We start from the raw sequence: 24,035 nt of genomic DNA on the forward strand, positions 1-24,035 counted from the left end.
GTGCACGATAAGTAATTGTAGAACCGTCCGATCATCCTCCCAAGTTTTGGTGTCCATCCCATGCGTGTAGTTGACCTTGGACATGACGCGTTCAGTCCTCCAAAGCCCCCTTTTCTCTCGTCATAATCCCGACCCGCCATTCGTCACCCCTTCCCTGGCCCAACCAACGTTACGTCTACATCTTCCATCCATCGTACACCCTTCCTCTTGGAAAACTGAGCAGAACCGAAAGAGACAGCGTGGAACACGTGAAACGATTCTAGACAGAAGAAACGCCATTCGCTGTGCAATGCCCGTGCGCACACTACGATGCTGAGCTGACTGAAGGAAAAACCAAATACGACAATGACCAACCAACATTAACGAACGCTGAAAGCTTGGTGTTTCACAAGCCCGAGCCAGCGCTTATTCACACCTCAACTCTTCATTTCTTTTTCTTTACAGTGCCATGCCAGGCTGATTGCTTGACGACGGAGGTAATGGTGACGCCATTGGTGATGGAACTTCAACAATGGTCGGCTGCGTTAGATTTAGTTGATTCGGTCTCTTTGGCGCTTCAGTCTTCTGCGCGACGCCGAATTGCGAATGGCGATAATACGCATCGTAGAACTCGCTAAACCGTGGGTCATTGGTCGTCTGGTTGCTTTGTGACGACCCCGGTGCCTGAAGCGAACTCGAGGCGCTGCGACGACGCGGATCTTTAGGTGGTATAGGTGCTGCGATCGAATTTCGACTCGAGCTTTCAGGGAAGGAATAGTTGTAGGAGAAGGTAGACGTAGTCGAGTTGGACCGCTTATGCTGGTGCGAATTCACTCCCTTCTCACTATACACACTGCTTGCGTCACTCATATCCCGTTGATGGGTCGGTTGGTAAGTTTGTGGCTGGAGCCGTACGGGAGATGATGACCGCTCAGGTTTTTTGGGGGCTTCACAAAGTCAGGATTGCTCCTTGCATTTAATCTAATTTACACCGCACCAAAGAAAATTTACCTACTGGCTTGCCCAGCTCCTGCCTGTCCAGCGCTGTTCCTTGGGAGGGAATCTCGCCGGTCAGAGTAAGCAGGGAAGAGAGAGCGAGGCTCCTCTCTGTAGACCTTGGCTGGCATCGTGGGCACATTAGTTTCTGACGTATGGCCGGGTGATGGGGGAGCACTGTGGCCGGGGGAATGTCCTGGTGATGATTCGTTGAAGGATGCTGCCTGGGATTTTGCAGTGACCTCTGGATGGTGGACGGAGGCACGAAGCCCCTCATGCATCGGGGTTTGTGGGGGAACTGGAGAGTAATGATCAGGCTTGAAGTTGGCTGAGTGGGGCGATAGAGATCGTGGAGAGGCATTTCCATCGCTTGATTCGTCGTCAGATCCAGCAAAATGAGGAGATTGTGGCGGTCGAGCAAGGACTGGCGACGGCGGTACCATCAAGTTCATGTTAACAGAAGCACTGTGGTTGATTCTTCCGTTCATCTCTGCTTCTGACGGACGTAGCTTGATGGTGGGCGGCGACTTTCTCCGCGGTGGCGAGTTAGATGTAGGTAGCGTTTGGGAGTCACGGGCGCGGTCTGCCGTATGGGCAAGCGGGAGACTGGTCACACTGCTTGATACAGAGTGCGACTGAATCTTAGGAGAGGCCAAGCTACCAATCAGCGTATTGGAGCTCATCGAAGGCGCCCCAACAATTGATCCTGCTGATGATCCGGGACGCGATTGGGGAATGCCAGCGTAGAAGCCTGCTTCGATGGCTCGAATACCGAACAGGTCGCCCTCATCCTTCTCCCGTTGATTCAACTCCATCTGTTCATCTCTCTTTCCGGCCTCCACATTTTCTTGATTCTTTGTGAAGTTCTTCAGTCTAGCTATCTGTCAGTAAAGCCTCAGTCTTCATACATGGTGACACTCACTGCCTGCGATCGTAGAGCACCTTGATCACTCCAGCTGCAATGGTAAAGACAAGTAATGACAGAAATACGATGCTGCTCCAGTTAGCATATCTCTCTCCAAGCGCGCTCTTCGTGAGTACTTACGTGTACTTGTAAGCCAAGTCCAAATTGCCGAACCAAGTCATTATGATTAGCTATGGTGACTCCACACTTCAACAGGAACGAAAGACTTGAGCGCCGGGCTCCCACCAAGGAGAGAGCGCAGAATAATATTGAGCAGAAGAGAACAAGTGAAGCTGAAGTGAAACGGTTGAGGGTCGTCCTGCAGGTGATGTCTAGGTTTCGGTAGGAGACACGAAAACGGTAATAACGACGGATCAGGAGGTTCCAGAGTACTCAATCGGTCCAACGTGTGTTACCCTGCAGGATAGTGTTTCGGATATAACTAGAACTGAACCCAAAGGAACGGTAGGATGTGACTATAATAGGCGCAATGGAGTCCGAAGGGCCAGGGGGTAGGGGGTGTCGTGTGAACGAGGGGACGTGTGGGCAAACCCAAACACTGTTGAAAGAATGACCTTGCGAAGAGCACACAGAAATGAATGAAGACCCGGTGTGGAAGGAGAATGAGAGGTGTGACAAGGGCAGGAGGGCTAGGTAAAGAGAGCCACGACGAGCACAAGGACTAGGGTCATGGAGGGGGTGGATGCCAGCACCTTTTGGGCATTCTTAGTAGTCACGATCTAAAAGCGGAACGAAGGCTAGATCTCATTGCACGTCCACGTAGCGAACCCTGGCATCCAACCATGGCGTGCAAGCTGCGCAAGCATAGTGGGCCGGAGCCAAACGGGAAGACTGCTCGCATCATGCGCTCGCCTCCCGTCCTTGGATGTTTGATGGCCAGATCGACCGTCTCGCAATGTGGTCCAGAGGCTGGGTCTCAAAATTTTCGTTGGGAGCTTCGACTTACGCAAGAGAGCATTGCGCAGAGGCATGTCTCTCGCCTTCTGAGGAGCCGCTGCCGTTGTCATCCCTCAATGCAGGGCGCGAAGTTTTGCAGCGTCAACCTGAGCCCATGCAACCAATCCAAGGATGTCGAGCCCTTGGTCGGCAATCTGGGCGACCAAGGTTTGGATGGCAATTACCAAGGCAGCCTCTTTAGGAAGAGAAGTCATTATGCCATGATGTGATTCGTCTTTCGTAGGGCGCTCGCTCAGGGGGCCATGCGGGGACGTATCAGGAACAGGCAAGGCGGCTGCTGGAATGCAGCCGCACGAGCCCACTGCAAATGCTTGGCAGGGGAAAGAAACACGACCTCCGGAACCTAGGTTCCATACAGGATGGCAAAAAAAGTAAAAAGGAGGCCGCCGGAGCTGGGAAAGGCGCGCTGAAAGACCAGTAGAAGCCCGCACTGACGGCACGGCGTTCTCTCATGATCCCGCATGCTATTCCAGAGCCGCCACCTCCCGTCACTGCTCTCCTTCACCTGGCGAGTCGCAGCCGACGTCGACGTGACTCGTCGCATTGAAGCAGAGCCTGGGCTCACTTTTTTCCGGTCGCTAGCTAGGAAGGGCAGGTCGGTCCTCGGCACCGAAGGAGAACTTGACGATGTTTGATATGAAAAGCACGACAAAAAGTGACACGGCATCTGCAGACTGCGTGGTTCTGCTTCACACGCTTACCGGAAGGGGACGTGACAGCTGCAGCATGCTTTGGCGAAAGTCAGACGGGCAGCAGGAGTCCGTCAGGAAACCGTGACTGCTCGCATTTGGATTCTCTGCATCTTGGAGGAGTCGTACGACGGGACAACGGAAGTGAGTTTGATGGAGTTCGCATTGAGCTGCGAAACGAGTTTTCATCGCCCAAGCTCTCAGCCACAAGTCCAGAGGACGTCCACTCACATTCCAACTCTCATGCCGACCTTCGCCAGCTATAACTCCCACCTGTTGGATGTGGTAAAGTTGCCCTGTTTTTTTGTTTTGTTCTTGGGGTTGGCATTGCAAATCGTTTGGGGAGTCGAAATGCCATGGCCCAGTGAAACCCCGTCGCGAAAAAGCAGCCTAAGGCGTAAGTTCAGCGGCTTCCCCGTCTGCTAGAGAGTCCGCTCGTATTCTAAAGCCACTGTTCAGAACACGGACCTGCCAAGCTCTTGCAATTCCCTCAATAAACACCACCCACTCTGTTGTTCCTAGATCTTCTAAGAAAGATGACGCTTACTTGTTAGTTTGGGTTGACTTAACCCTAGCTTATGCCCTCCGTCGCTGACATGCACTGAGTCGTACTAATTGGGCGACTATTGATGCTTCAAACCGAGGCCTGATAGGATTTGGAATAAGCGAACCCAGAGTTGGCGTCAGGCAACCTTGTTTTAGGATGAGAAAAGAAAAAGGAGAGGAAAGTGCCGAACCGCGGAATATAAAGTCTCAACTAGCTACCCGAACAAACCGAGCGACTTAGAAGGCTAGCTGAATTTGCTTCGCTTGCGGCCTCATCAATTGTCTTGTGTCGGCCCCGTCGTCTCGCTACGTTTTCGGTAGGGCGATCATGTTGGCTCTGCTCATCGCCTCGCGAGGGTATTTTGAGGGCTTTTGTGCTTTTGGCCGCCATCGCGCCAGGAGATTAACTTTCATCGTATCGATCGGACCAACGGGAGGGCGTAACGCTATTGAACAAGTGGAGGTGCAGAGTGAGGTGCATCTTCAGCTGGTTGTCTTTTTTCAAAACCAGCGTGATGAAGAAGGGCGCCAAGTGAGGCTCTTAGCGCACAACTCATGATGCGTTTCGTCATAACTGCCCCTCCAATGAACTGAACCTACCATTCCACCTGTTGTCCACGGCCTTGAAAACTTATTATTTGTTGAGTCTCACGCTGACCATCATGTCCTTAAATAAATCGAGAGTTCTTCGAACAGAACCGTTGGTTAGTCTTTTCGTGCACCGTGAATGAGGTGGAGTCCTGACTGCGTTCAGGACTACAAGGAAGCGAAGTGGGCAACATTGGTCAAGTAGGTCAAGTTTAAATGTTTGATGTAGCCATTTACTCCCTACTTTCAAATCAAGTCTGCCTCAAATGACCACTAAATACGTCCAGGACAACTTACACTGACCCGGAAGGTGTTGAACGCACCTGGGAGTCTTCCGAACGTCTCACCCGCCCCGCTGGCTCTGATATCGATGGTGTTGGTGTTGTAGCTATCCTTCAGGATCCGTCGAAGCCAGAAAGCGAACCACGAATACTCCTCCAGAAGCAATGGCGTCCGCCCGTCGATGCTACCGTTATCGAGGTGCCTGCTGGCTTGATCGACCCGAAGGAGACACCCCAGCAGTGTGCTGTACGCGAGTTGAGGGAAGAGACAGGCTATGTAGGAGAAGTCGTGGATGGTGGCTTCGGAGTGAGCCCCGTCATGTTCAATGGTGAGTTACTTCCTCTGATTGTTCTTAGTAGCCGCGATTGTTGCGTGCGTTCATTATTCTCGTGGTTATTTTTCGTAGAGGCTTTCCACACCGCCGTCGATTATTTCATCATTAAGGGCGATCCTAGAGTGACTGACCTGTCCTCGGTTCGGCTCTTGGTGTTTGTCTGCAACCACTATCTTCCATTGTGCCTTAGAGTTACGGCGGATTGGTCTCTTCCCTTTCCGTTTTATACTCCCTTCACATCACTTCTTACCCGTCAGCCCAGGGTTCTATAAACTAACATACCCCAGATCCAGGTTTCTGTAATACAAACCTACGAATGATCCACCTCACAGTCAACCTCTGCCTTCCCGCAAACCAAAATCCTCAACCCGAACTCGAAGATAACGAATTCATCGAGACCTTCTCTATTCCTCTCAAAGACTTATGGGCTGAGTGCAGGGAATTCGAGAAGAACGGATATGCTATCGATGCGAGGGTGGGAACATTAGCTGAAGGGGTAGAGTGTGCTCGGAGGTGGAAATTATAATGGTGATGATTTGGAAGTATTATGGCCTGTAGAAAGAGACAGTCTGGCACCATCCAAGAAATGGGCATGTCTAGTGGTCTAAATAAAATCAAAACTGAACTGTACCAAATGAAGCGCGTCCACAGCTAGTAATCTGTGTTTAATGCTCGTCAGAGAGACGGTCCAATGACCTGCATATCACCGCTTGTGTGGAAACTCGGCACACCCTCCGAACCGATACCCCAGAAATAATCCAAACAGCTACAAGACGCACAAAGCCCCCTCCGACTCCCCGCTACCCTACTCACTACCCTACTCCATCTACTCTCCACTTGAATCCAGATACGCCACAAACTTAGGCTTGATGTCATGCTGGCCCGCCCTCTATCACCGTCTTCCTACTCAGCTCCTACTTCTCCCAACATAATTCCTCATTCTACCAGCCTATGTCTTCAATCCCATCCTCAACACCTCGTTCTCGGTCTTTGGCCTCTCAATCTCACCTCTCTCCATCTCTATCCTCGCAACCTCCATCCCCCTTCCATACTCCCCTATGACCCTCTTAACACATTCAAAAATAGCCCTATCTCCCATCCTCACCCCTACTCCATCTATCACTTCAAAATCCTCCGCATACATATCCCAATCCACACCCCTCCAACTTTCACGCGTCGGATCCTCTATCGTAGGCGTCGGCCACTAGTACTAGAATACCTAATCGACGCGGTACTGCTTGCCTTGAGTCTCGCAGTAGTGCAGGAGGTCTAGGTCGAGTTCTTGAATGGTCCGGACTTGGATTGAGGTGTGTGAGAGGGGCGTGCTGGTGAAGGGGTCGCTGGCAGCGGATGCAATGAAGATGTGGAGAATCCGAATTGTTTGTGAAGGGGTCGAGGAGTGGGTGAGAGAGTTAGGGCGTGCCTGCGGTGGTGTTGGATTAGTTGCCGCCGCGGCCGTGTGGTAGGTGGTAGGATCTCATGGTGGTGCCATTGGATTTTATTTGGAGTTGTGGGGTTGAGAGGAAGTTAGTAGGGGGTCACATAGCTACGATAGCTGCAAACAGAGAGCCTGGAACTGTAAACACAGTGTCACGGGAACAAGTGGATGTGTAGTATTTCGCTGCCACTCCGCTATTCTCAAAGCGTAAAAACTAAGCAGATTGCACTGCATTTAGAAAACCAGGAAGTTCCCCTTGGTTTATTTATTCTGAAAAATGGACTAACCACAACTGAACATGATATTATGTTACGTAGGTATAATAGGCTCGTGGTTTGCTCACTATTATTGTTACGAAGGACTATAGAAAGTGTCGCATACAACTATCCGCCTATATATACCCTTCTGCTGTGCTAGCTGGAAGGTTGACCTTTTAGCAAACGCAACAGAAAATATATATCAATTCTATAGTGTAATTGTTTAGACCTTCGAGAGATTTTGGAATATATGTTATCTCTTAATGTGCTCTAAAATGTGGATTTCAGAGTGAAGGTTTGCAGCAGCCTGTGATTAATCTGCACTATTTCTTTGGGGCGATGTTAAGGCTTCTTACTATCACACAGAGCAAATTATTAGTTTATTAGGATGGGATTACTGTGTGAGGGTTATCACTACTCTCACTTTAAATAGGTTTAAAGCGGATATAAAGGACTACCAATCTCTCATGCTCCTTTGGAGTGGAGGAGGAACACCCCCCTAGGAGGAGTGAAGATTAGATGAAAATTATTTGGGATACCTTCTTGAGGTCACTACGAATTAAGCGTTAACTACATATGAATTATAGGAAGTCAGCTGTTTAAGAGAACAAATTAGCGCCAAATTTTCTTTAGCAATGAGGAAGTCATTACTAAAACTAACGTTTTGGGGAAGATATTGTAAGCCTGGAATGGGCATGATTTATAAGAGAAATGATGTATTGTGGATTGAGGGTCTGGGGAGCGAAATGATGTATATAATATGATAGGACACCAAACCGATGGTTGGCTGGGCAGCTGGGCATAGAGCCTTTGGGTTTACATATATTCTTCTGACCAGTGAATAGTTGTCGCTGAAGAGACATAGGATGGACGGTCAAACTTGGGAAATCCTTCACTGTGCGCATGTTCTCTAGAACGCTGAATTATCAGGGACGAGCATAGTTTCGGGGACTGGAGTACCGCCTAAGTTTTGCAATTGATGTTTTCACTTTTAGGATAACACGGATGGTATGAGACAATAAGTAGGAAGTCAGAGAGGTAAGGTGAAGTTGTTCGGAAGGACCTAATTGGGCCTAGCTTGCATACGGCCCGCTTCCGCGGTGTTCGGCACCACTTTCCCCCTCCTCCACTGATCCACATAATGTCGTTCCTCCCTCCCTTCAATTGAGGTCGAAGTTATCTCACAGCTATCATCCTCGTATTCAAAACAGTCTTCCTACATATCATGAGCATTGATGAGTCATGATTGATACCGTCCCATCAACTTCTTATCCCAAGAACTCCCTTTGAAGGAAGGCTGGAGCTCTCACAGCGAGACGAATACTAGGATTTTTAGAAGAGTCGAATGCTGGCCTTGGGGCGTTCGACAATATCAATCAGCAACAGTTGTGCAACTACATTCGACCTCCAAGAAACCCCAAAGCCTAGAATCTCACACACAGACATACATACACACAACGTGGCAAAGCGCTTGTGTTGCTTTCTTCTTTCCCGCATAGTGCGGCACAGCACTTGAACAGGGTGATAGTGATACAAAGGGAGCTCGTATTGCCTCCGCGCGGCATAACCCTCGAATAGCAGCGCAAGAGGGAGGAACAGTGGCTTCACAAGGGTAGTAGGATTAGCCGACCTTCCTGCATGCATATGCATGGTGAACGGACGATAAACTGATTGCAATTCCCCGCAGCATCCAGCGTCTTTGGATCTCTCCTATTTAATGCGGGCAACTTCTCTTTGCCCTTTGTCTATTAGGTAAGACGATAACTTCGCATTTAGCTTCACGTAAATCCAGCCACCTAAACTTCATTTGTCATCCCCCAGCGCCCTTAGCTTTTGGAGAACTATATCAATGTCTTACTCCACCCCAACTGCGATCATTGTTGCCCTGGGAGCATTTCTCCTCTATCGCTTCCTTCTATACCCTCTCGTCGTCTCCCCCCTTCGGCACATCCCTGCCGCCAATTTCATCTCCCGTTTCAGTCCCTTCTGGATTCTTTACCATCGTCGCAATGGGCGCCAGGCAGTCTCTCCAATCACGCACGCCCACACTAAAAATGGAACCGTTATTCTTGTCTCCCCCACCGAAGTCAGTGTCTCCTCCTTAGAAGGCGTCAAAAAGGTGTATGTCGAGAAAGGCGGATTTGGCAAGCCGAAATGGTGGGCTGAATTATTTCTCACTTACGGTGACGAGTTCCGGAATATGTCGAGCATGATTGGCGGGATAGGGGATAAGCACCATAGGACGAGAAAGGCGGATATCGGGAATGTGTATTCCAAGACGTATTTGTTGGGGAGTGCGGAGGTAAAGATGGTTGCTGAGCGAATTGTTCAGACCAGACTGTTTCCTGCTCTTGAGGAGGCTGTGAGAGAAAGAGAAGGCATTTTGGAGGTCTATGACTTCAATGGCGCCATGAATGCGGATTTGGGGAGTGGGTTGATCTTTGGGGAAGATGGGGGGACGCATTTCATGAAGGATATCTCGTCGAGGGACGGTTACTTCACGAATCATGCTACCTGGCTTAAAGATAGACCCGGAGCACAGGAGGCCAAGCATTGGATGGAAAAGTTCGGCCTGGAGAGAAGTGCTGCGGCTGAACGCCAGGTTCTGGATGATGAAGAGAAGCGTGGTCGAGGAGAAGAGAGGGGAAAGTTGTATCCAGTTGTGTACGCACAGCTTCGCAGTCGGGGACTAAAGGGCAAGCAACTAGCAAGCGAAACTTTGGACCATTTCCTCGCCGGTGCCGAAGGCCCGAGGACGACAGTGACCTATGTGCAATGGATGCTGTCAAAACGTTTAGACATACAAGCTCGCCTCCGAAAGGAACTCTCGGCCGTGTCGTTCCAACCCTCGTCAAACACAAGTCTTAGCAACAGCATCCCTGAGTTCAAAACCCTTGACGCCCTCCCTCTTCTCGATGCCATCATCACAGAGACCCTCCGCATTTACCCGCCCACACCAGGGCCAATGTTCCGCATCACACCGCCAGGTGGAACTACCATCGATGGTTATTTCATTCCCGGAAACGTGCAGATTAGCACCTGGGTCTCCGTTCTCCACCACAATCCCGATGTGTTTCCGAGAGCGGATGAATGGGAGCCAGATAGATGGATGAGCAAAAGTGAGAAGGATGACACAAGGGTAAATGAAATGAGACGTTGGATGTTCCCGTTCGGCGGTGGAAGTCGAATGTGTGTCGGCAAGGAGTTCGCTTTGTTAAGTGAGTTGGCTTAACCTCTGGAAACAAGCAGCCCAAAACTAATGCTCCGTAGCGATGAAATTGACTCTCGCAGCAATGTACTCCAGATACGAGACTTCTATCGTGGAAGACGATGGCATGGAACAGGAGGATTTGTTCTTGGCTGGGCCGGTGGGGGAGAAATTGGTTCTCAAATTTCAACCTCTGAAGTAGCCCTAGAGACATCTGGCATCTGACATCCAATATTCAAGGCCCACCAAACCTACTGATCCACACGAATACCACGAGAGGATAAATTGAGCAGATATTTTGGTTTGTTGTATTGTGTGATTGGTATTAAGAATTATCAAAACTCCCTCTAATGCGATTGTATATTCTATATCCATGCATGCATAGGCGTCTCCTCTCCGTTTTCAACCCCATCCCTATAGCAAAGCGAACCCAACAACCCCCACAGCCATTCCAAAGACCCCCTTCCCAGCAACCGCGAGCAGGTTCGCGGCACCAGTTCCCGCAGGCGCCGACGGATTCGCCGACTGCGAGCTCGGTCGCGTCACCGTGGCCGTAAGATTGTTGCCAGGTGCGCTCGTAGGACTTAGACCCCCCGTTCCAGTGATCTTCGGTGCAGTTGTAATCGTTGCAAAACTCGACCCCGAAGCAGATGCCTCCGCACTCGACGCTCCAGTCTCCTTCGCTCCTGACGCAGTCTCCACAATTGTCGACTTCACACTCACACCCCCGGCTGAACTTGTCTCAGCCGCGATAGAGATGAAACTAGGTTCGTAGCTCGCAGTCCCAGAATACTGCGGGCAACCGGGGACTGTGGTTTTTGGGGGAGCGCGGCCACCACCGCAGTCGAGGAAGGCGCAGATTTCGCCCGTCCCGGGGACGTAGTAAAGGAGGGATGCACCACCGTTAGTGATTACTTTGGAGGAGGTGCAGCCTGAGAGGTCGGTTTTGGCGTATGCCGAGGCGGCAAGGGCGAGGGTGAGGAGCGTGTAGTGCATTTTGAAGGTGGCTTATGTAATGAAGTTTGTAGGTAGGTGTAGGATTAAGTTGTTGTGTTGAGATGGTACTGGTATTGCGTAGATAAAGAGCGGAATAAAAGATGAGAGTCCTGAATTATCTACCGTAGCGAATGTAAGAACCTGTAAAGAGCGACTTAAAGTTGAAACACCGTATCAATATCGATAGAAGTATCGTGTGTGGGTTTCGACAATCAGGAGGGACAAACAGACATCTTATACCATCATCCAAACTGGCTCCGGCCGAAATCATCAACCATCAGCAAATTGCATAAACCCTCACCACTGGTAGCGTGTTCCGCTATCCCACAATAATCCCATAATCCGGTTGGTTCTGAAGCAAAGCTTTGATGCTTGCTTCGGTAGTTTTCCAAAAGCGGTTTAGGAACAGAAATTTCAGGAGAGGTGATTTCAGCCTCCCTGCGAAACACATTCCCTGCCTCACGCTTCTCTCAACTGCATGTGACTGGAGCCAGTTCTCAGAACGAGGTCTGGATTCAGTAGGAACCAGGTGCTTTGGGAATTATTTTTTTGCTAGATGTCATGATAATGGGATTATGGTTATCGATAGTTGTAGATCGAGACTCTCGAAAGTCCGCCCTTCCTTACAATTGCGTTGAGCAATGACTGACCGTTGCGGAAGCTAAAAGCTTAGTTTCCTCAGAGTCTGGACCAGACTCCTGAGACCTATTTTTGTCCGCCATCACGCTTGTGTTCATCTCCGTGAATGTTTCCGTCTCCATCTCCTAGACGCGTGGACTGAGGTGATTATTCGGAGACTTTACTTTCACACAAGATCTAGGACAGGGCTCTTAGTCGACAAGACGTAATATTTGTTCACTCAAAGAGAAAGAACAACGCCCCTGTGCGCCCTTCCCCTTTATGCCACTTGCAATTCCTCACAGTGAATCAAACACTCGACCTACACTACGCACCGCTACCCTGCTAAGCAAGATCTACTTCATCATGAGGAGCACTCCTCAGCTCTCCCAGCCACCATTTCAGCAACCCCAAACCTCCCACCCCAACACCCTCCAACAAAAAAGTACTAACTCGGAGTCAGCCACAATTCTCATAATGCACTATGAGATCATTTCTAAGACCTCGCCTCCTCAAGTTCCAACTCCAGCTCTCTGATCCGCTCATCCTTTTCCCTGTCGGAACTCTGCGACCCAACCTGGGCTTTCAGCCTACTGACTTCCCGCATCAGCAAAGCGATCTGGTCGGACTGGTCGGACATGATCTTGTTCTGAGACTCTAACATCGATTTGATATCCATCAGATAGTCTTTGATACCACTTACAGCGCTTGCAGCGGGTACCGTCGCGCCAGAAGTAATCGGAGTGGGTTCAGAAGAGGGAGGTGCTTTCGCAGGTGTTGCAGTGGGTGCGGGAGTACGTTTGGGGGGTTCTGGTTCTTTTGTGATTGTCGGACTGCGTGTCTTCTCTTCAATTCGTGTAATTGTAGGACGTTCGGCTGGCTTGGGCACCTCCTCGAAGCTGGATGTCTCGTCTTCTGACTCTTCTTCTTCCTTGTCGGCGTACCTGTCAGCCATGGTTGAGATAGACTCCTTGTTCTGGTTTACGGTTGGAGGGGGCGCGCGTGAAGCGACTGGGGCAGCCGCTGGAGCAGGCTTGGGTGGTTCAGTATGAGTCTTCGTGGGCGGCGGGCTCTGCAAAGGCGTGGATGCAGAGGGGGCCTTCTGATCTGATGAAACCTCTTCAGGCGCCCCGCCGTCATACAGGCTTTCCAAAGAAATTTTTGGAGGTAACGCCGTCTTTCCCGCAAACCATTCGGATGTGGTAGTCCCTGGCTTGAGACCATTGGTGGGCGGGTAGATATCACTCTGGAACATTTCAGATCTTCGAGGGACAATGAAGGAGACCGGCTCAACGTATGAATCGTTGACGGTCTTGAAGCAGCGAAGGACTTCATTATCATGAAGGTTGATGCCGCGCTTAGGGAGGAATGCAATGCCTCGTTGAGGATCACCGGATTTGTATTCGGAGAGGTATTCGAATTTGTCGTTCTCGTACTCGTAGTATCGGATGTTGCCATCACTAGAAATGTCAGATGAGCCAACACAAACACGCGGCAACATGACTTACCCCTTTCCGGCGAGGTACAAGCATTGAGTCCCATCATCCCAGAACGGCATGCAAACACCAGAGATGGAGTCCAAAATCTGGAATCCTCCAATGGGCTCTTTTGGTGCGCGGGCGTCCCAGAGACCCAACTGCCGGTCACTCATTCGCGAGAAGCCCGTGGTTGCAATTCGGTCATGCTCACCCATCCAGACAGCGCGGCTGTTCTTCGCTCCTGGATGGCCTGGAAGCTCGTGAGCAGGCTTCTCTTGCCTCACATCCCACAGTCTGAGCTTCTTGTCCCTGCTCGTTGTGACCAGCATGGATCCATCGGCGCTCCATGAGAGCGACTGGACAATATCGCTGTGTCGTAGATTCAGCCTGGCGGCACCGGCCTCGACATCCCAGATCTTGACTGTGTAGTCGCCAGATGCGCTGGCAAGAATGTTTTCGGCAGCGGGGTTAAACAAAACATGGCCGACTTTCCTGGTCCAGTATTAGTGCAGCCCCTATAGCAGGGGTGGTAGAAACAAACCTCATGTGCCCTGTCAGTCGCGCCACAGGCGAAACATCGGCGGGTTCCTCGGCGTCGGTGTAGAGGGTGAAGTTGTCAGGGACTTTCCATATGAAGACCTGTGCGGGTCAGCATCCTCGCGCTCGCCTCTGTGCTGGAGAGACCCACCTTGCCATCGTCGGAAGCGGAGGATATCAGCGAATCGTTGAAAGGGCTCCTGTACAGAATTTAGCCGTCGTTGCCCTCGACCTGAGAGTGGCATTCCTACCAGTCAGTGTCCAGCACAGCAGCAGTGTGTCCGCGGAAGAGCGGTATCTGCTCCGGAAGACGTCCTTTCTCGTTGATGGGAATAACGGCGAATGCGCCTCCACCGCTAGCTTCCCAATTGACCGAAAGATATTCGGGATTTGCCTATCTTGTCTCAGCAATTGCTCGAGTGCTCGAGGTCTGTCGGTCCAGCTGACCTTGATCAGATTCGTATCCCATGCGTTCCTCGAGATGCGGAGGTTGTCGTAGCATTGCTCCTGTGGTTCCAATAAGTCAGCGCATTCCATTTCAGCCTAGTACCATCATAGGGATATCCTACCTTCTTCGTACCTCGCCCGAAGACGTGTCCTAGACCATGGATGTCAGGCGTAAGCTAAGCTGAGGGTAGGCACAAGACACTCACGATACTTCGACGCTCTCACGAATCGGCCAGCCATGTGTGCTTGCGCAGTGAAAATAAGTTGTGGTTAACAATGCGAGAAGAAGACTTCGCCCCTGAGCTCAGAATAGCTGTCAGCGCGGAGGGTGAAAGATGGGTGGGAGTTTCGAAAGCTAGCTGGTTTCAACGGCCTGCAGGCAGTGTCGTGAGGCTGGCCTTGGCGCCTCTTGAACCCTGTCAATTAGTCTTTGCTCCTAGACCGACAACACCACAATATCAACAAAGAGTTATCTATATTCATCTTTGTTTATCAGAGCGCTACATAGAATCATGCGACACTGCGGGGATCATCCCCACTTCCGTCGCTGTGGCAGCCTATCCCAGGTCGCACAGCAACATTGAAACCATAATGCAAGCAGACCCTCAACTCGAGCAGCGGGAGGGTTGTTTTAATCAGTACCCCATTTGTTTCTCTCAATTCTTGTTTGACATTTTCTTTCACCACCCCCCAAAGCTTTCGATCATCTCCGATGGCTGTCCAGGTCATTTCCTTGTCAAGGACTACTGCATTACGAACAAGCCTACATGGCCCTGCTGTGGTATGGAAATATGCATCCTCTTGGTACTCCACCGCATTCCACCCAGAGGGTTTATGGCTCAAGCCCTCTCTGTTAGCGTTCCGTAGTGGGACTCAGCATTCTACCAGTCCTCAAAGATAGCATGACCCTGCTTCATAGCCACTCGCGCCAAGTCGTCAGTCCTGCTCTTCAACCACTGGCTCCAGTTCTCTCCTTTCGCCTCTAGCGCGACGTTGGCCTCAGGGTACAGTCGATACGCGAGCCTATTCAGCCCGTAATCGAAACCTTTGTTGAACTGCTGATTTTCTTCATTGCTGAACTTCTCAAAGACATCGCGCAACTGTTCTGCAAGGCATTTCTCCAAGCACTGCACCAGAGCCTGCGTATACCAGCCTCGGTATCTCCTTACGCGTTTACGGGCTTTGCGATCCGTGCAAGAGAGAGCATTTGGGAATGGCTCTACTACGGCATCCATTGTTCGCATCTCCTCTAGCTTTGCGTCAATAGCCGCGGCGAATTCTTCAGTGTTGATGGACGTCTTTTGAGAGTTGTTCCTGTACGTGATGGCGTGGCCGAGGTGCATCATGACGAGGGTTGGAATCACCTCCATCAGTTCGCCCGAAGTGCGACCGAGCTCAAACGGCTCATTCGCTTTGCCGCGGAGTAGGTCGATCGTCCTCGGTATGGAGAATGAGGACGGCATTATCGTTTGCTTGTTAGTTTCTCGTTCGTTTTGTGAATCGGTGTTTTGAATCGCAATTGACTGTCGGGTGCCTGGTTCTGTGCACAATGGTGAAAGACATGACTGTCATTATTCCGGTTTCTCTAATCTCATTCTTTGTATGTGATTCAAACCTACAAGACCTTGTGAACGAAGGCGTGACCAATTCTAATCACCTGCGGATTGCTTTGGAATGATGTCTCAGATGGGGCTATCACGGCCACCTTGCGCCACAACTGTGGTGTCAGATTTTGATTGGCATGCTATCCCTTCTCTACATTGCTATTTTGGCAGCCTTCGAAGTACAAAAACGTGAAAACAGAACGATACGTCCTCTTCACTCTAGCAAAGCCAGCTCTTCTGCATGGCTTCCCGAGCAGCTCTCACATCCCCTGCCGAGGCGGATCCTGCACCCCAGACTTGCATATGCCTAGATGGAGCAAAGGAACAGCATCCCCAGATCACCTTTTCTCCACGCGAGCATCGCATGGGAGGGATCGTGTTGCCTGACAAAACCTGGAGACTCCAAGGGCCCAAGAACTAAATCCCCAGAATCTAGCGAATCATCCTTTTGCTTGGCTTGGAAATGCCCAAAATCAACCAATAAAATTCTAGCAAATGGGAGATTTTCAGAGTGCATGACTAGCAATCCGCCACGCCGGACCTCGGTGCTTTCGGCTGCAAGGATTCAGGGCTGGCGTTTGATGACATAAATATGCGGAGAAGCTTAACCCTCCAGCTCTCCCTTCTCCTACTTCTGCTTTTCTTCCCTTCTCACTGAATCCATGCAATGTCCGACGATACCGTTAAGCCAGGGGCACCGACCGCGAAGGCTGTAGACGAAAAGTCCGACAGGGTGACGTCGCAGGAACTGGGTGTTCCAGGAACTGTTGTATTGGCGGCGAAGCAGCTTGATCATGTTATTCTGCGATTGAACAAGTATATATCCCTTGGATAGGATGAGTTATAGTTGGGGCGACGCCTGATTTTGTATTGTAGATTGCTTGCCAGCCCCGGCGGCCTCTCCTCTTTCCTCTCGACATTGAATTATGGACTTTACGTTCTCGCATATCTCCAAACGCAGTCTCCATCCACGACGAAGCTCGCCCGCACACTTCTCTCCCTCGTAAACAGCAGACAACACCCCGCGAAACCAGGCACAACCACACTCGCCACTCCCGATGGCGCCGTCCCGCCGATCACCGCACTCGCCCAGCTTGTCTCCCGCGCTCGCACAACGCTCCGACTCTTCGGACTCTTCCCCCTATATGCATGGCTGAGGACATTACTAGCCGACCGAAAAGCAGACACAGATCCAGTGTTACATCGCATTGCCCTACTACAATGCCTATCATACATCGCCTACCAAGCCCTAGAAAACATCTCCGTCCTCGCTGACAATGGCATCCTCTCTAAAAACTTCGTCGCGCTCATCAATCGCGGCGACCCCACCACTGCCCGCATCTACCGGCTCGGCTACACCGCCTGGCTTGGCGGCATATCCTGCGACTTCCTCCGCCTCGCGCGAGAAGCGCAATTGGAGAGTCGGCGGAGGGTGGTGCGTAAACGGATGCAGGAAGAGGGGAAGGCGGTGGCAGAGGGTCAGGAGGAATTGGATATGCGGACTGATGCGAAGTGGTGGACGGATTTGATGATTTGTTCGGCGTGGTTCCCGATAGCGTGGCAGTTTAGTAGTACCAAGGGTATTCCGGGGTGGAATTCGGGTTGGATGGGGTTGTGTGGGTTGGTGGCAGGGAGTTCGAGGGTGCAGGCGCTTTGGGGCGCCACGTTGCATCCATAGGATGTGGAATGCCGGGGTTGGATATGGGGATGGGGGGATTTGGATGAAAATTGGGCCATGGAGAAGACCTGGAGATCTGGGTTTTGAGCACTTGCACAGAGATACCGAATATATTATACTATTTCCTCGAAGGTCCGTGGACCACCTGCACATGAAATACCCAAGACTGCTAACAAGTAGGCCATCTCTCAAACCACTGACAGTCTCCTCTTCCCCCCCTCTTCCTCCTCTTGCCCCTCCTCCCTCCAAGCACAAGCCTCACTCAACAACCTCTTCTTACAAGAACACTTGCTACCCTTCGTAGCAACATACTCCCTCCCATGCATCTTCTTACAGACTAGTTTCTCCAACTCACGCCGAAACCCCTTCTTCACCTCTTCCTCCTCATCCTGCTTAATCCCCTCAATCACCAGTCTAAAGTCTACACCAGTCAGCTGCGACACTTCTCTTAAGAAATTCTTAATCTCCGGTTGGCCGTTCTTCCCAGTTAACCTCTGCTCACACAACGCTCTGTCACCTAGGACAGTCTGTGCGCCCTTCATCCACTCCACTCTTTCCTTATCCCAAAAATGCTGATCAACAACGAGTTCAAAGTCTTCCAACGCCGTAGCTGAAAGCCTCAACATCCTAAGAATCTTCCGCCAAATTACAAAGCTCGTTTTAATTGTTGACGGCGGCGTTCCTCCTCCCGCAACATCGAAACAACCGCGAAACCCGGTCTTCGACGTCGTTGTATATCGAAATGATATCCGCTTCAATCGCGAGAGGGATTTCATGCGGTCATGGAGGAATGCGAGGGTGCCAGATGCTGTGCCTCGGAAGGAGAATGTCGAGGCGTACAGTATTTGGACGGTTTCATGGTAGAGGATTCGAGAGGCTAGCATGATGTTTAGGTGAGGGTGTGGGGGTGTAGAGGAATGCACCACGTATGTTGTTCTACGGAGTTCATTGTTCTCGTCTGGGACTTCGTATTCTGTTCGTTTGGAGAATGCTTTGGGGGATGAGGCGAAGGCCCAGTCGCTGACAGTTAAGACGTCATGGGGGATTAGGAGCTGGTAGATGTGGTGGCGGATGTGCTCTGGGAGTTCTAGGAACCGGAAAATGGTCTTCTTGTCTTTGATTTGGTTTTCGGCTTCCTTCACCTTTGAGCTTGTTGCACGTGCTTGTTGATCCAGCCCACTGCCTTCTTTCAACCGTCCCGCAACCGCGTCTTTCAACCCCCTCCACTGCCTAACGCACTGCTTCGGATAACCCCTCAACGCCCCAGCCACCCTCTCACAAATACACCAGTAATCTTCCAACCACCCCGAGTCCATCATACTCCCTCCCACAATTGCTTGGGCAAGCACAAATACCACATCTTCTGCCTTACAACCCAATAATGCCTCGTGAAGTCCTTGCGGCAACTCTCCGCCTGACTTCGTCGTCCCGTAAAGCACCTCCGTCTGCACTATTACGAAGAATTCGTTGACTCGGGATGGCGTGACTTCGGCGAGATCGTCGTCAGTTATAATTAGTGGGGTAAGGGAGGGGGTGTGGGTTATCCAGTTTGCTGGCATCGGGAGTATATATGGTGGGGATGGCGGTCTTTGCTGGGTTGAGAATTGTCAAGAGGTTGTTGTTGTTGGAGTGAAGGTGTGGAGGGGTAACACAAGGCTTTCTAAGGAGGATGCTGATGGGCATTCGAAATAGGATGGTAACGTGCATCCCTGCGACGCGAGCCACCCTGTGTGGCGAGCCAAATGAGGGGTACTTTGACTTCAGCGAGCTCAAATATCGTACGCACAGCCTATACAATCATGGTTCTATAGAAAAAGTTAGCTGTAGCTCATCCTAAATGTCTATAATCTACTCTTCACTATAAATTACATGCGAATTATCGCCTCCGAGCCTAGTTAGGTGTCGCGCCTTCTTTCGTCGTGTAGTATGCTTCTCTTTCTATAGCGCCAACATAAAGACTTTGTCGCTCTAAACTTCTATAGAAGGCCCTTATTTAAGGCTCTGAACGTCTCTCTACTGCTTCGAAGTCGTCGCGAGCCTTTAGCGTGCTGTCGCGGGCAAATTCATGCAGGGTTGCTCTCGCGATCGGTACCTCTAGCAGAAGCGAAACACCAATCCTAAGTAGTGCGAGATGACCAGACTGCCTTAGCTCATACCCTGAAGGTATTATATCGTAAGAAATGCGGCTGTAGGAGTCGCATAAGCGCCCGCACTGTGACTGAATCCGGCCTAAGATTGGGAGCAGTGCCAAGATCAGCACGGCCACAGCGCTTGTCCGTCCGAGCCAACACGCTTCCAGCGTCCAAACCAGCCGTGCCATTTCTAAGTTTGGCCTGCCCGATCCGCCTGAAGCTGGTCCACTAGGCGAGCCGAGCTCAAGTAAGCAGCTCCTAGTGCCCTAAACGGAGGAAACAATTGCTACTTGGCTTAGCGCATGCCACCTTGGTTTACAGAAGGTAGTTACTAAGAGCGACCTACGGCTTATAAGGGGTGACTCGCCTCTAACTGCGCCTAGATATAAGGAGGATATTCTATGGTTAATATTTAGTGCAGGCAAGTTCATGACTTTTGCAGGCGTAATTGTCCGCCACTATGCAAAGTTAGTGGCGCAAAGAGAAGCAGGAGCAGAAAGGCAAGACATAAGAAGAGACTAGCGCGCAATTTAGGCTTAGATTAAGTGCTAAGACCTTAACTAATAATAATGCAATATTTTAACAGTTAGTAAACAAAGATAGAATAATAATTAAAAGTTAGGTAGTTAGTTAACTAAAATAAAATATTAACTTAATAACCTAGTAGTTGTTAGTAGATTCTACTAAGAAAAATTAATGTATAAAGAGGGCCTTTAGCTAAGTGTGAATAGAATATAGAATGTAGGTAGAATAGAAGGACTGTACAGGTAAGAGATAGACAGGCTTTACTATAAGATAAACTTGCCTTTAGCGCGTAAACTATTATTCCCTCCTTGTAACGGCGCAGGCAAGACAATGGGTCTGAATGCGGTGGGAATCCACTCAGAGGCATATGGGAGTGCGTGGGGACTCTGAACCTGGGAATGCCATTGACACCTATAGGCCTTGTACGAAAGGATGTCAGAAAACTACTGAGCTAGCTACGGGGCGAGGTGCGACTAAATACATGAGGGAATAGGGGTACAGCAGGGGGCAGGGCAGAGTCGGGGCCAGGTCGAGGTCGGGGCCGATACGGGGGCCTTCCGGAGGTTCCGGGCGACCTGACGATTCATGAGAATCGAGTCAGGGTCGGAGCCGATACGGGGACCCTTCGGATAGGTTCCGGGCGACCCGAGATGGAACGAGAATCGTTACACTCCTTTTTACAGGCCTTAGGTGTACTAGAGGGGTAATATTAGCATTAGTAAGACTAGTTAGGTAGGTTTATAGAAAAGAACTTAGGCAGAATTATAATTAAGGATTAGCATTAGTATCTTTAGTAAAGTAAAAAGAGAGAGTGAACTTACGCAATTAGTAAAGACACATTAGAGTAATGCGTCTTTTGCTTAGCTACAACAGAAGGTTGCATTGCCTAGGTAGCCTTATAAGAAGGTGTAAGAGTCTAACTTTACTAACCTATAGTAAAGAACTAGGTAAACTATATTCTATGCTAGGTACAAGAGCCCTAAGCAGCAGAAACAAGTCTGCGCTTTTATAAGCAAGAAGGCTAGGCACATAAGCTCTAAGCAGCAGAAGCATGTCTGCGCTCTTAATTAACTTAAAAGCTAGGCACAAAAGCCCTAAGTAGCAGGAGCAAGTCTACGCTCTAAAATCTCTATTACCTAAGTAAATTATAAGAGAGACTAATCTCTTTAGAAACTAGCCTTAAATTTTACTAGGTCTTCTAACCTAAGAAGCTTAGCTAATTCTATAATAAGGTCTTTAAATAAGGCTAAAGGCCTGCTAGTTAACAGGCTGTGTAAGCTAGTAGGAGGGTTAATAGACCTGCTAGTAGAGTCCTTAATTATAGAGATAAACCTGCTAAGTTTAAGATCCTAATTAAAGCAAATTGCTAGCATAGAGAGGGTTAGACTAATCTAGTGTAGCAATGCGTTTGCTGTTATGCTTTAAGGAAAGTAATGCATCTTAATAGTACCTGTTCCGCGGAGGTTCTTAAAGTTCTAAGTAAGTGACCTCTTAGAAGACAGGAACTAGATAAGCTAATTACGCTCCTTATCTTTATCCTCTTAGCAGGGAATAGCCTCTAGTTCCTAGACTGCTTCCTAACGTCTGGCAATACTTAGCCACTTACTATTGCTGTTTATAGCTGCTTATTAGGTAATTATGTTAGTGTCTAGTACACTAGCAGAGAGAGCGCTTATAAGACGTATAATACCTTTGCTAATAAGCCTAACCTCCTAGAGTGTCTAGTGCCTCTTGACTAGCGCTACATAAATGTGTGTAGAGCCTTCTGCTATTTTAATAATATTAAAAGACTGTTTAAGAACATAATATACGTCCTAGATTTGTTTCTTAAACACAGACTAATTATTAAATATTAGTAAAACAATCTTAATGCTATCTAGAATAATACTATTAGCAGATAGTTTATGTCTCTCTTAAAGGTGTTAAGATAGAAGGTGGCGTGGATAGTAATAATTATTAAGAAGGTAATAATAGGCTTAGAATATCTTAGAGCGCTTAGATTAAAGAGCGTGCCTAGTAAAGATAGTAGAGGCTGTAGTGTTAATGTGTAGTAAGGTAATAAGAAAGCTATTAGTTACAAGTTATAGAATTATCCTTAGACTTAATTAACAAAGGATTGTCCTAGATGTCCTAGTACACAGTTGTTACAATCCTTGCTTCGTGGAAGCACTTAGGTCGTATGATATTCCTAGGGGAGAAGTAGGACGAGTGGTAGGGGCCAACGGCAGAGTGTACAGTCCTACGTGTAGGCTACTAGGCTACTAGAGGGGAGTAGAACAACTAGATTGTAGTTTACCCTTTATGCAGCAGTAGAAAGGCTAGGTTAAACAGTCCTGTTAGACAAGGTTAGAGGTATATATAGTGTAAAATATATAAATAGTATTATAGCTTTTTAAAAAGCTAAATGCTACTTAGTCTATGTAAAAAATAAACTTAAACATTAAACACACTTCTTAAAGGTTGTTTAATATAGGAACTATATATATATATAGAGGGCGTTAAGGTAAGCAGGATAAGTTTATGTAAGCCTGCTAAAAAGAGCTCTATAAGCTTTCTTAGACTTACTAGACTTATAGCCTGTTTTCTTACTAAACAACACACTTCTCTATTACTGCAGGAAGTAGTGCTGCTTCTGTGTCCTCTAACTAGTCTATAAGCAAGCCCTGTTCTAATCTAGCTAGATAGTGGAGCACTGCTAGTAGAGTTACGCTAGTCTAACTATAGACTGTAACACGCTGCCCCTCCTCTCTAGCAGCGTCTTTGCTGCTCTGCTTACATAACTGTGTTAGTAAAAGTTTATTTATAAAGTAAGCGCCTGCCTACTAGAAAGCATTTCTAATATTTATTTTTTTAAGCTAAATAGCTTGCTAGTCTTATTTATTCTATTATTTTTATGCTGCTTTATGTTTTAATTCTTTTTACTAGACAAAAATAAGACTTTATAGCACTTACTAGTTATTAAAGTTGTTTTATGTGTTAACTTTATTCTTAAATAAATGTGTTAAGTGTGTAAAAAAAAATAGTAAGTGTAATGCTTTTATTTTAAACACTATGTAAAATTAGTTAAAGAAAGAGAGAAAGATGCTTCTCTAAAATGCTACTATAGTAAAGGTTTATAAGTAAAAGCTTAATAAAGAAATGTTACACTAGGTTTAAAAAACTTTAGAGGTAAAAGCTAGAAAGTGTTTTAAATAAAATTATATTTAAAAATTACTAAATTTACTAGAGGCTTAACATATAAAGTATTTAAAAAGAGACCTTTTCTTTTTAGATAAAATAGAAGCTCTTAAGGCTAAAGTAGAGAGCTATTCCCCTCTACAGCTCTTATTAGCTAGGACTTGTCTTTATAGGCTGCTGCTATCTAGTAATAACATAGCTATTTCTTTTAATATAGGTGCTTTATTGCCTAGCTAGTTTTTTTTAAATAAGCTTAAAGGTACCTCTGTACTAACAGCTGCGTGTTTTGCAAGTTCTTAGCTAGTTTTTATGTGTTTTTACTAGTAAGCTACTTTTTTTATTTTACTAAAAACTCTTTTTTATTTTTTTAGTTACTAATAATGTGTTTAACTTTATACTTAGTTTCTTTATCTTTTTATCTTTATATAGATAAGGGAATCTCTTTAAGTGCTTTTTTTAATCTAAAGACATAGAACTATAGGTGTATCTTTATGTGTAGAGGAAGCTTAAGCTTGTAATTGTCACGGTCGGCATGCTCAAGCTACAAGCAAGAGGTAGTGTAACTCAACTAGATTAAACTAAGGAGCAGAGGAGCTGCTCTGCGAGTTTAAATATACATGTGTGCCCCCTGCCAAGGCGCTACT

The 24,035-nt window shown here is 48.4% G+C and overlaps 9 protein-coding genes across 9 annotated transcripts; 3 read left to right on the forward strand and 6 right to left on the reverse strand.

Moving 5' to 3' along the window:
* Positions 1-525: 525 nt before the first annotated feature.
* Positions 526-2,166, reverse strand: BDR25DRAFT_82666 (uncharacterized protein). Its single transcript, XM_033699113.1, has 4 exons — positions 2,021-2,166; positions 1,898-1,969; positions 991-1,848; positions 526-926 (listed from the first exon to the last, which is right to left on the reverse strand). The coding sequence occupies exons 1-4, from the start codon at positions 2,059-2,061 to the stop codon at positions 911-913; spliced, it is 987 nt and encodes a 328-aa protein (XP_033542581.1). The 5' UTR covers positions 2,062-2,166; the 3' UTR covers positions 526-910.
* A 2,514-nt stretch (positions 2,167-4,680) lies between these two features.
* On the forward strand, positions 4,681-5,887 carry BDR25DRAFT_269823 (uncharacterized protein). The gene is made up of 4 exons (XM_033687178.1): positions 4,681-4,796; positions 4,847-4,881; positions 4,968-5,290; positions 5,584-5,887. The coding sequence occupies exons 1-4, from the start codon at positions 4,755-4,757 to the stop codon at positions 5,820-5,822; spliced, it is 639 nt and encodes a 212-aa protein (XP_033542582.1). The 5' UTR covers positions 4,681-4,754; the 3' UTR covers positions 5,823-5,887.
* Positions 5,888-7,456: 1,569 nt separating this feature from the next.
* Positions 7,457-8,798, reverse strand: BDR25DRAFT_360258 (uncharacterized protein; the record flags this gene model as incomplete). Its single annotated transcript, XM_033696218.1, has 8 exons — positions 7,457-7,530; positions 7,653-7,886; positions 7,944-8,054; positions 8,078-8,207; positions 8,302-8,339; positions 8,397-8,415; positions 8,444-8,701; positions 8,751-8,798. The coding sequence occupies 8 exons, from the start codon at positions 8,796-8,798 to the stop codon at positions 7,457-7,459; spliced, it is 912 nt and encodes a 303-aa protein (XP_033542583.1).
* On the forward strand, positions 8,756-10,453 carry BDR25DRAFT_378405 (cytochrome P450). Its single transcript, XM_033697543.1, has 2 exons — positions 8,756-10,209; positions 10,262-10,453. The coding sequence occupies exons 1-2, from the start codon at positions 8,841-8,843 to the stop codon at positions 10,399-10,401; spliced, it is 1,509 nt and encodes a 502-aa protein (XP_033542584.1). The 5' UTR covers positions 8,756-8,840; the 3' UTR covers positions 10,402-10,453.
* A 40-nt stretch (positions 10,454-10,493) lies between these two features.
* Positions 10,494-11,392, reverse strand: BDR25DRAFT_306519 (uncharacterized protein). Its single transcript, XM_033690640.1, has one exon. It carries the CDS (start codon positions 11,193-11,195, stop codon positions 10,614-10,616), a length of 582 nt encoding a protein of 193 aa, XP_033542585.1. The 5' UTR covers positions 11,196-11,392; the 3' UTR covers positions 10,494-10,613.
* Positions 11,393-11,917: 525 nt separating this feature from the next.
* On the reverse strand, positions 11,918-14,614 carry BDR25DRAFT_269829 (actin-binding protein-like protein). The gene is made up of 8 exons (XM_033687179.1): positions 14,482-14,614; positions 14,398-14,426; positions 14,276-14,335; positions 14,080-14,222; positions 13,980-14,028; positions 13,833-13,930; positions 13,322-13,783; positions 11,918-13,273 (listed from the first exon to the last, which is right to left on the reverse strand). Exons 1-8 carry the CDS (start codon positions 14,513-14,515, stop codon positions 12,310-12,312), a joined length of 1,839 nt encoding a protein of 612 aa, XP_033542586.1. The 5' UTR covers positions 14,516-14,614; the 3' UTR covers positions 11,918-12,309.
* A 419-nt stretch (positions 14,615-15,033) lies between these two features.
* BDR25DRAFT_378407 (uncharacterized protein) lies at positions 15,034-15,738 on the reverse strand (the record flags this gene model as incomplete). The annotated part of the gene is made up of 1 exon (XM_033697544.1): positions 15,034-15,738. One exon carries the CDS (start codon positions 15,736-15,738, stop codon positions 15,157-15,159), a length of 582 nt encoding a protein of 193 aa, XP_033542587.1. The 3' UTR covers positions 15,034-15,156.
* Positions 15,739-16,528: 790 nt separating this feature from the next.
* On the forward strand, positions 16,529-17,662 carry BDR25DRAFT_269830 (uncharacterized protein). Its single transcript, XM_033687180.1, has 2 exons — positions 16,529-16,695; positions 16,756-17,662. The coding sequence occupies exons 1-2, from the start codon at positions 16,547-16,549 to the stop codon at positions 17,555-17,557; spliced, it is 951 nt and encodes a 316-aa protein (XP_033542588.1). The 5' UTR covers positions 16,529-16,546; the 3' UTR covers positions 17,558-17,662.
* A 20-nt stretch (positions 17,663-17,682) lies between these two features.
* Positions 17,683-19,332, reverse strand: BDR25DRAFT_306522 (uncharacterized protein). Its single transcript, XM_033690641.1, has one exon. The coding sequence runs from the start codon at positions 19,114-19,116 to the stop codon at positions 17,746-17,748; it is 1,371 nt and encodes a 456-aa protein (XP_033542589.1). The 5' UTR covers positions 19,117-19,332; the 3' UTR covers positions 17,683-17,745.
* Positions 19,333-24,035: the final 4,703 nt, after the last annotated feature.

This window comes from Lindgomyces ingoldianus (assembly GCF_010093535.1).
Source record: "Lindgomyces ingoldianus strain ATCC 200398 unplaced genomic scaffold BDR25scaffold_37, whole genome shotgun sequence".
NCBI classification, from domain to species: Eukaryota; Fungi; Ascomycota; class Dothideomycetes; order Pleosporales; family Lindgomycetaceae; genus Lindgomyces; species Lindgomyces ingoldianus.

Excerpts from the sequence above, each read along its gene's own strand:
- BDR25DRAFT_306519 (XM_033690640.1), bottom strand. The coding sequence starts at position 11,195 with ATGCACTACACGCTCCTCACCCTCGCCCTTGCCGCCTCGGCATACGCC.
- BDR25DRAFT_269829 (XM_033687179.1), bottom strand. The coding sequence starts at position 14,515 with ATGGCTGGCCGATTCGTGAGAGCGTCGAAGTATC. Across the intron at positions 14,223-14,275 it reads GGGATACGAATCTGATCAAG|GCAAATCCCGAATATCTTTC; the intron begins GTCAGCTGGACC and ends GAGACAAGATAG. Across the intron at positions 13,784-13,832 it reads CGACTGACAGGGCACATGAG|GAAAGTCGGCCATGTTTTGT; the intron begins GTTTGTTTCTAC and ends ATACTGGACCAG.
- BDR25DRAFT_269823 (XM_033687178.1), top strand. The coding sequence starts at position 4,755 with ATGTCCTTAAATAAATCGAGAGTTCTTCGAACAGAACCGTTG. Across the intron at positions 4,882-4,967 it reads AAGTGGGCAACATTGGTCAA|GACAACTTACACTGACCCGG; the intron begins GTAGGTCAAGTT and ends AAATACGTCCAG. Across the intron at positions 5,291-5,583 it reads GAGCCCCGTCATGTTCAATG|ATCCAGGTTTCTGTAATACA; the intron begins GTGAGTTACTTC and ends AACATACCCCAG.
- BDR25DRAFT_306522 (XM_033690641.1), bottom strand. The coding sequence starts at position 19,116 with ATGCCAGCAAACTGGATAACCCACACCCCCTCCCTTACCCCACTAATT.
- BDR25DRAFT_269830 (XM_033687180.1), top strand. The coding sequence starts at position 16,547 with ATGTCCGACGATACCGTTAAGCCAGGGGCACCGACCGCGAAGGCTGTA. Across the intron at positions 16,696-16,755 it reads GTTATTCTGCGATTGAACAA|ATTGCTTGCCAGCCCCGGCG; the intron begins GTATATATCCCT and ends TTTGTATTGTAG.
- BDR25DRAFT_82666 (XM_033699113.1), bottom strand. The coding sequence starts at position 2,061 with ATGACTTGGTTCGGCAATTTGGACTTGGCTTACAAGTACAC. Across the intron at positions 1,970-2,020 it reads GACTTGGCTTACAAGTACAC|CATCGTATTTCTGTCATTAC; the intron begins GTAAGTACTCAC and ends TAACTGGAGCAG. Across the intron at positions 1,849-1,897 it reads GTGCTCTACGATCGCAGGCA|ACTGAAGAACTTCACAAAGA; the intron begins GTGAGTGTCACC and ends ACAGATAGCTAG.
- BDR25DRAFT_378405 (XM_033697543.1), top strand. The coding sequence starts at position 8,841 with ATGTCTTACTCCACCCCAACTGCGATCATTGTTGCCCTGGGAGCATTT. Across the intron at positions 10,210-10,261 it reads CAAGGAGTTCGCTTTGTTAA|CGATGAAATTGACTCTCGCA; the intron begins GTGAGTTGGCTT and ends AATGCTCCGTAG.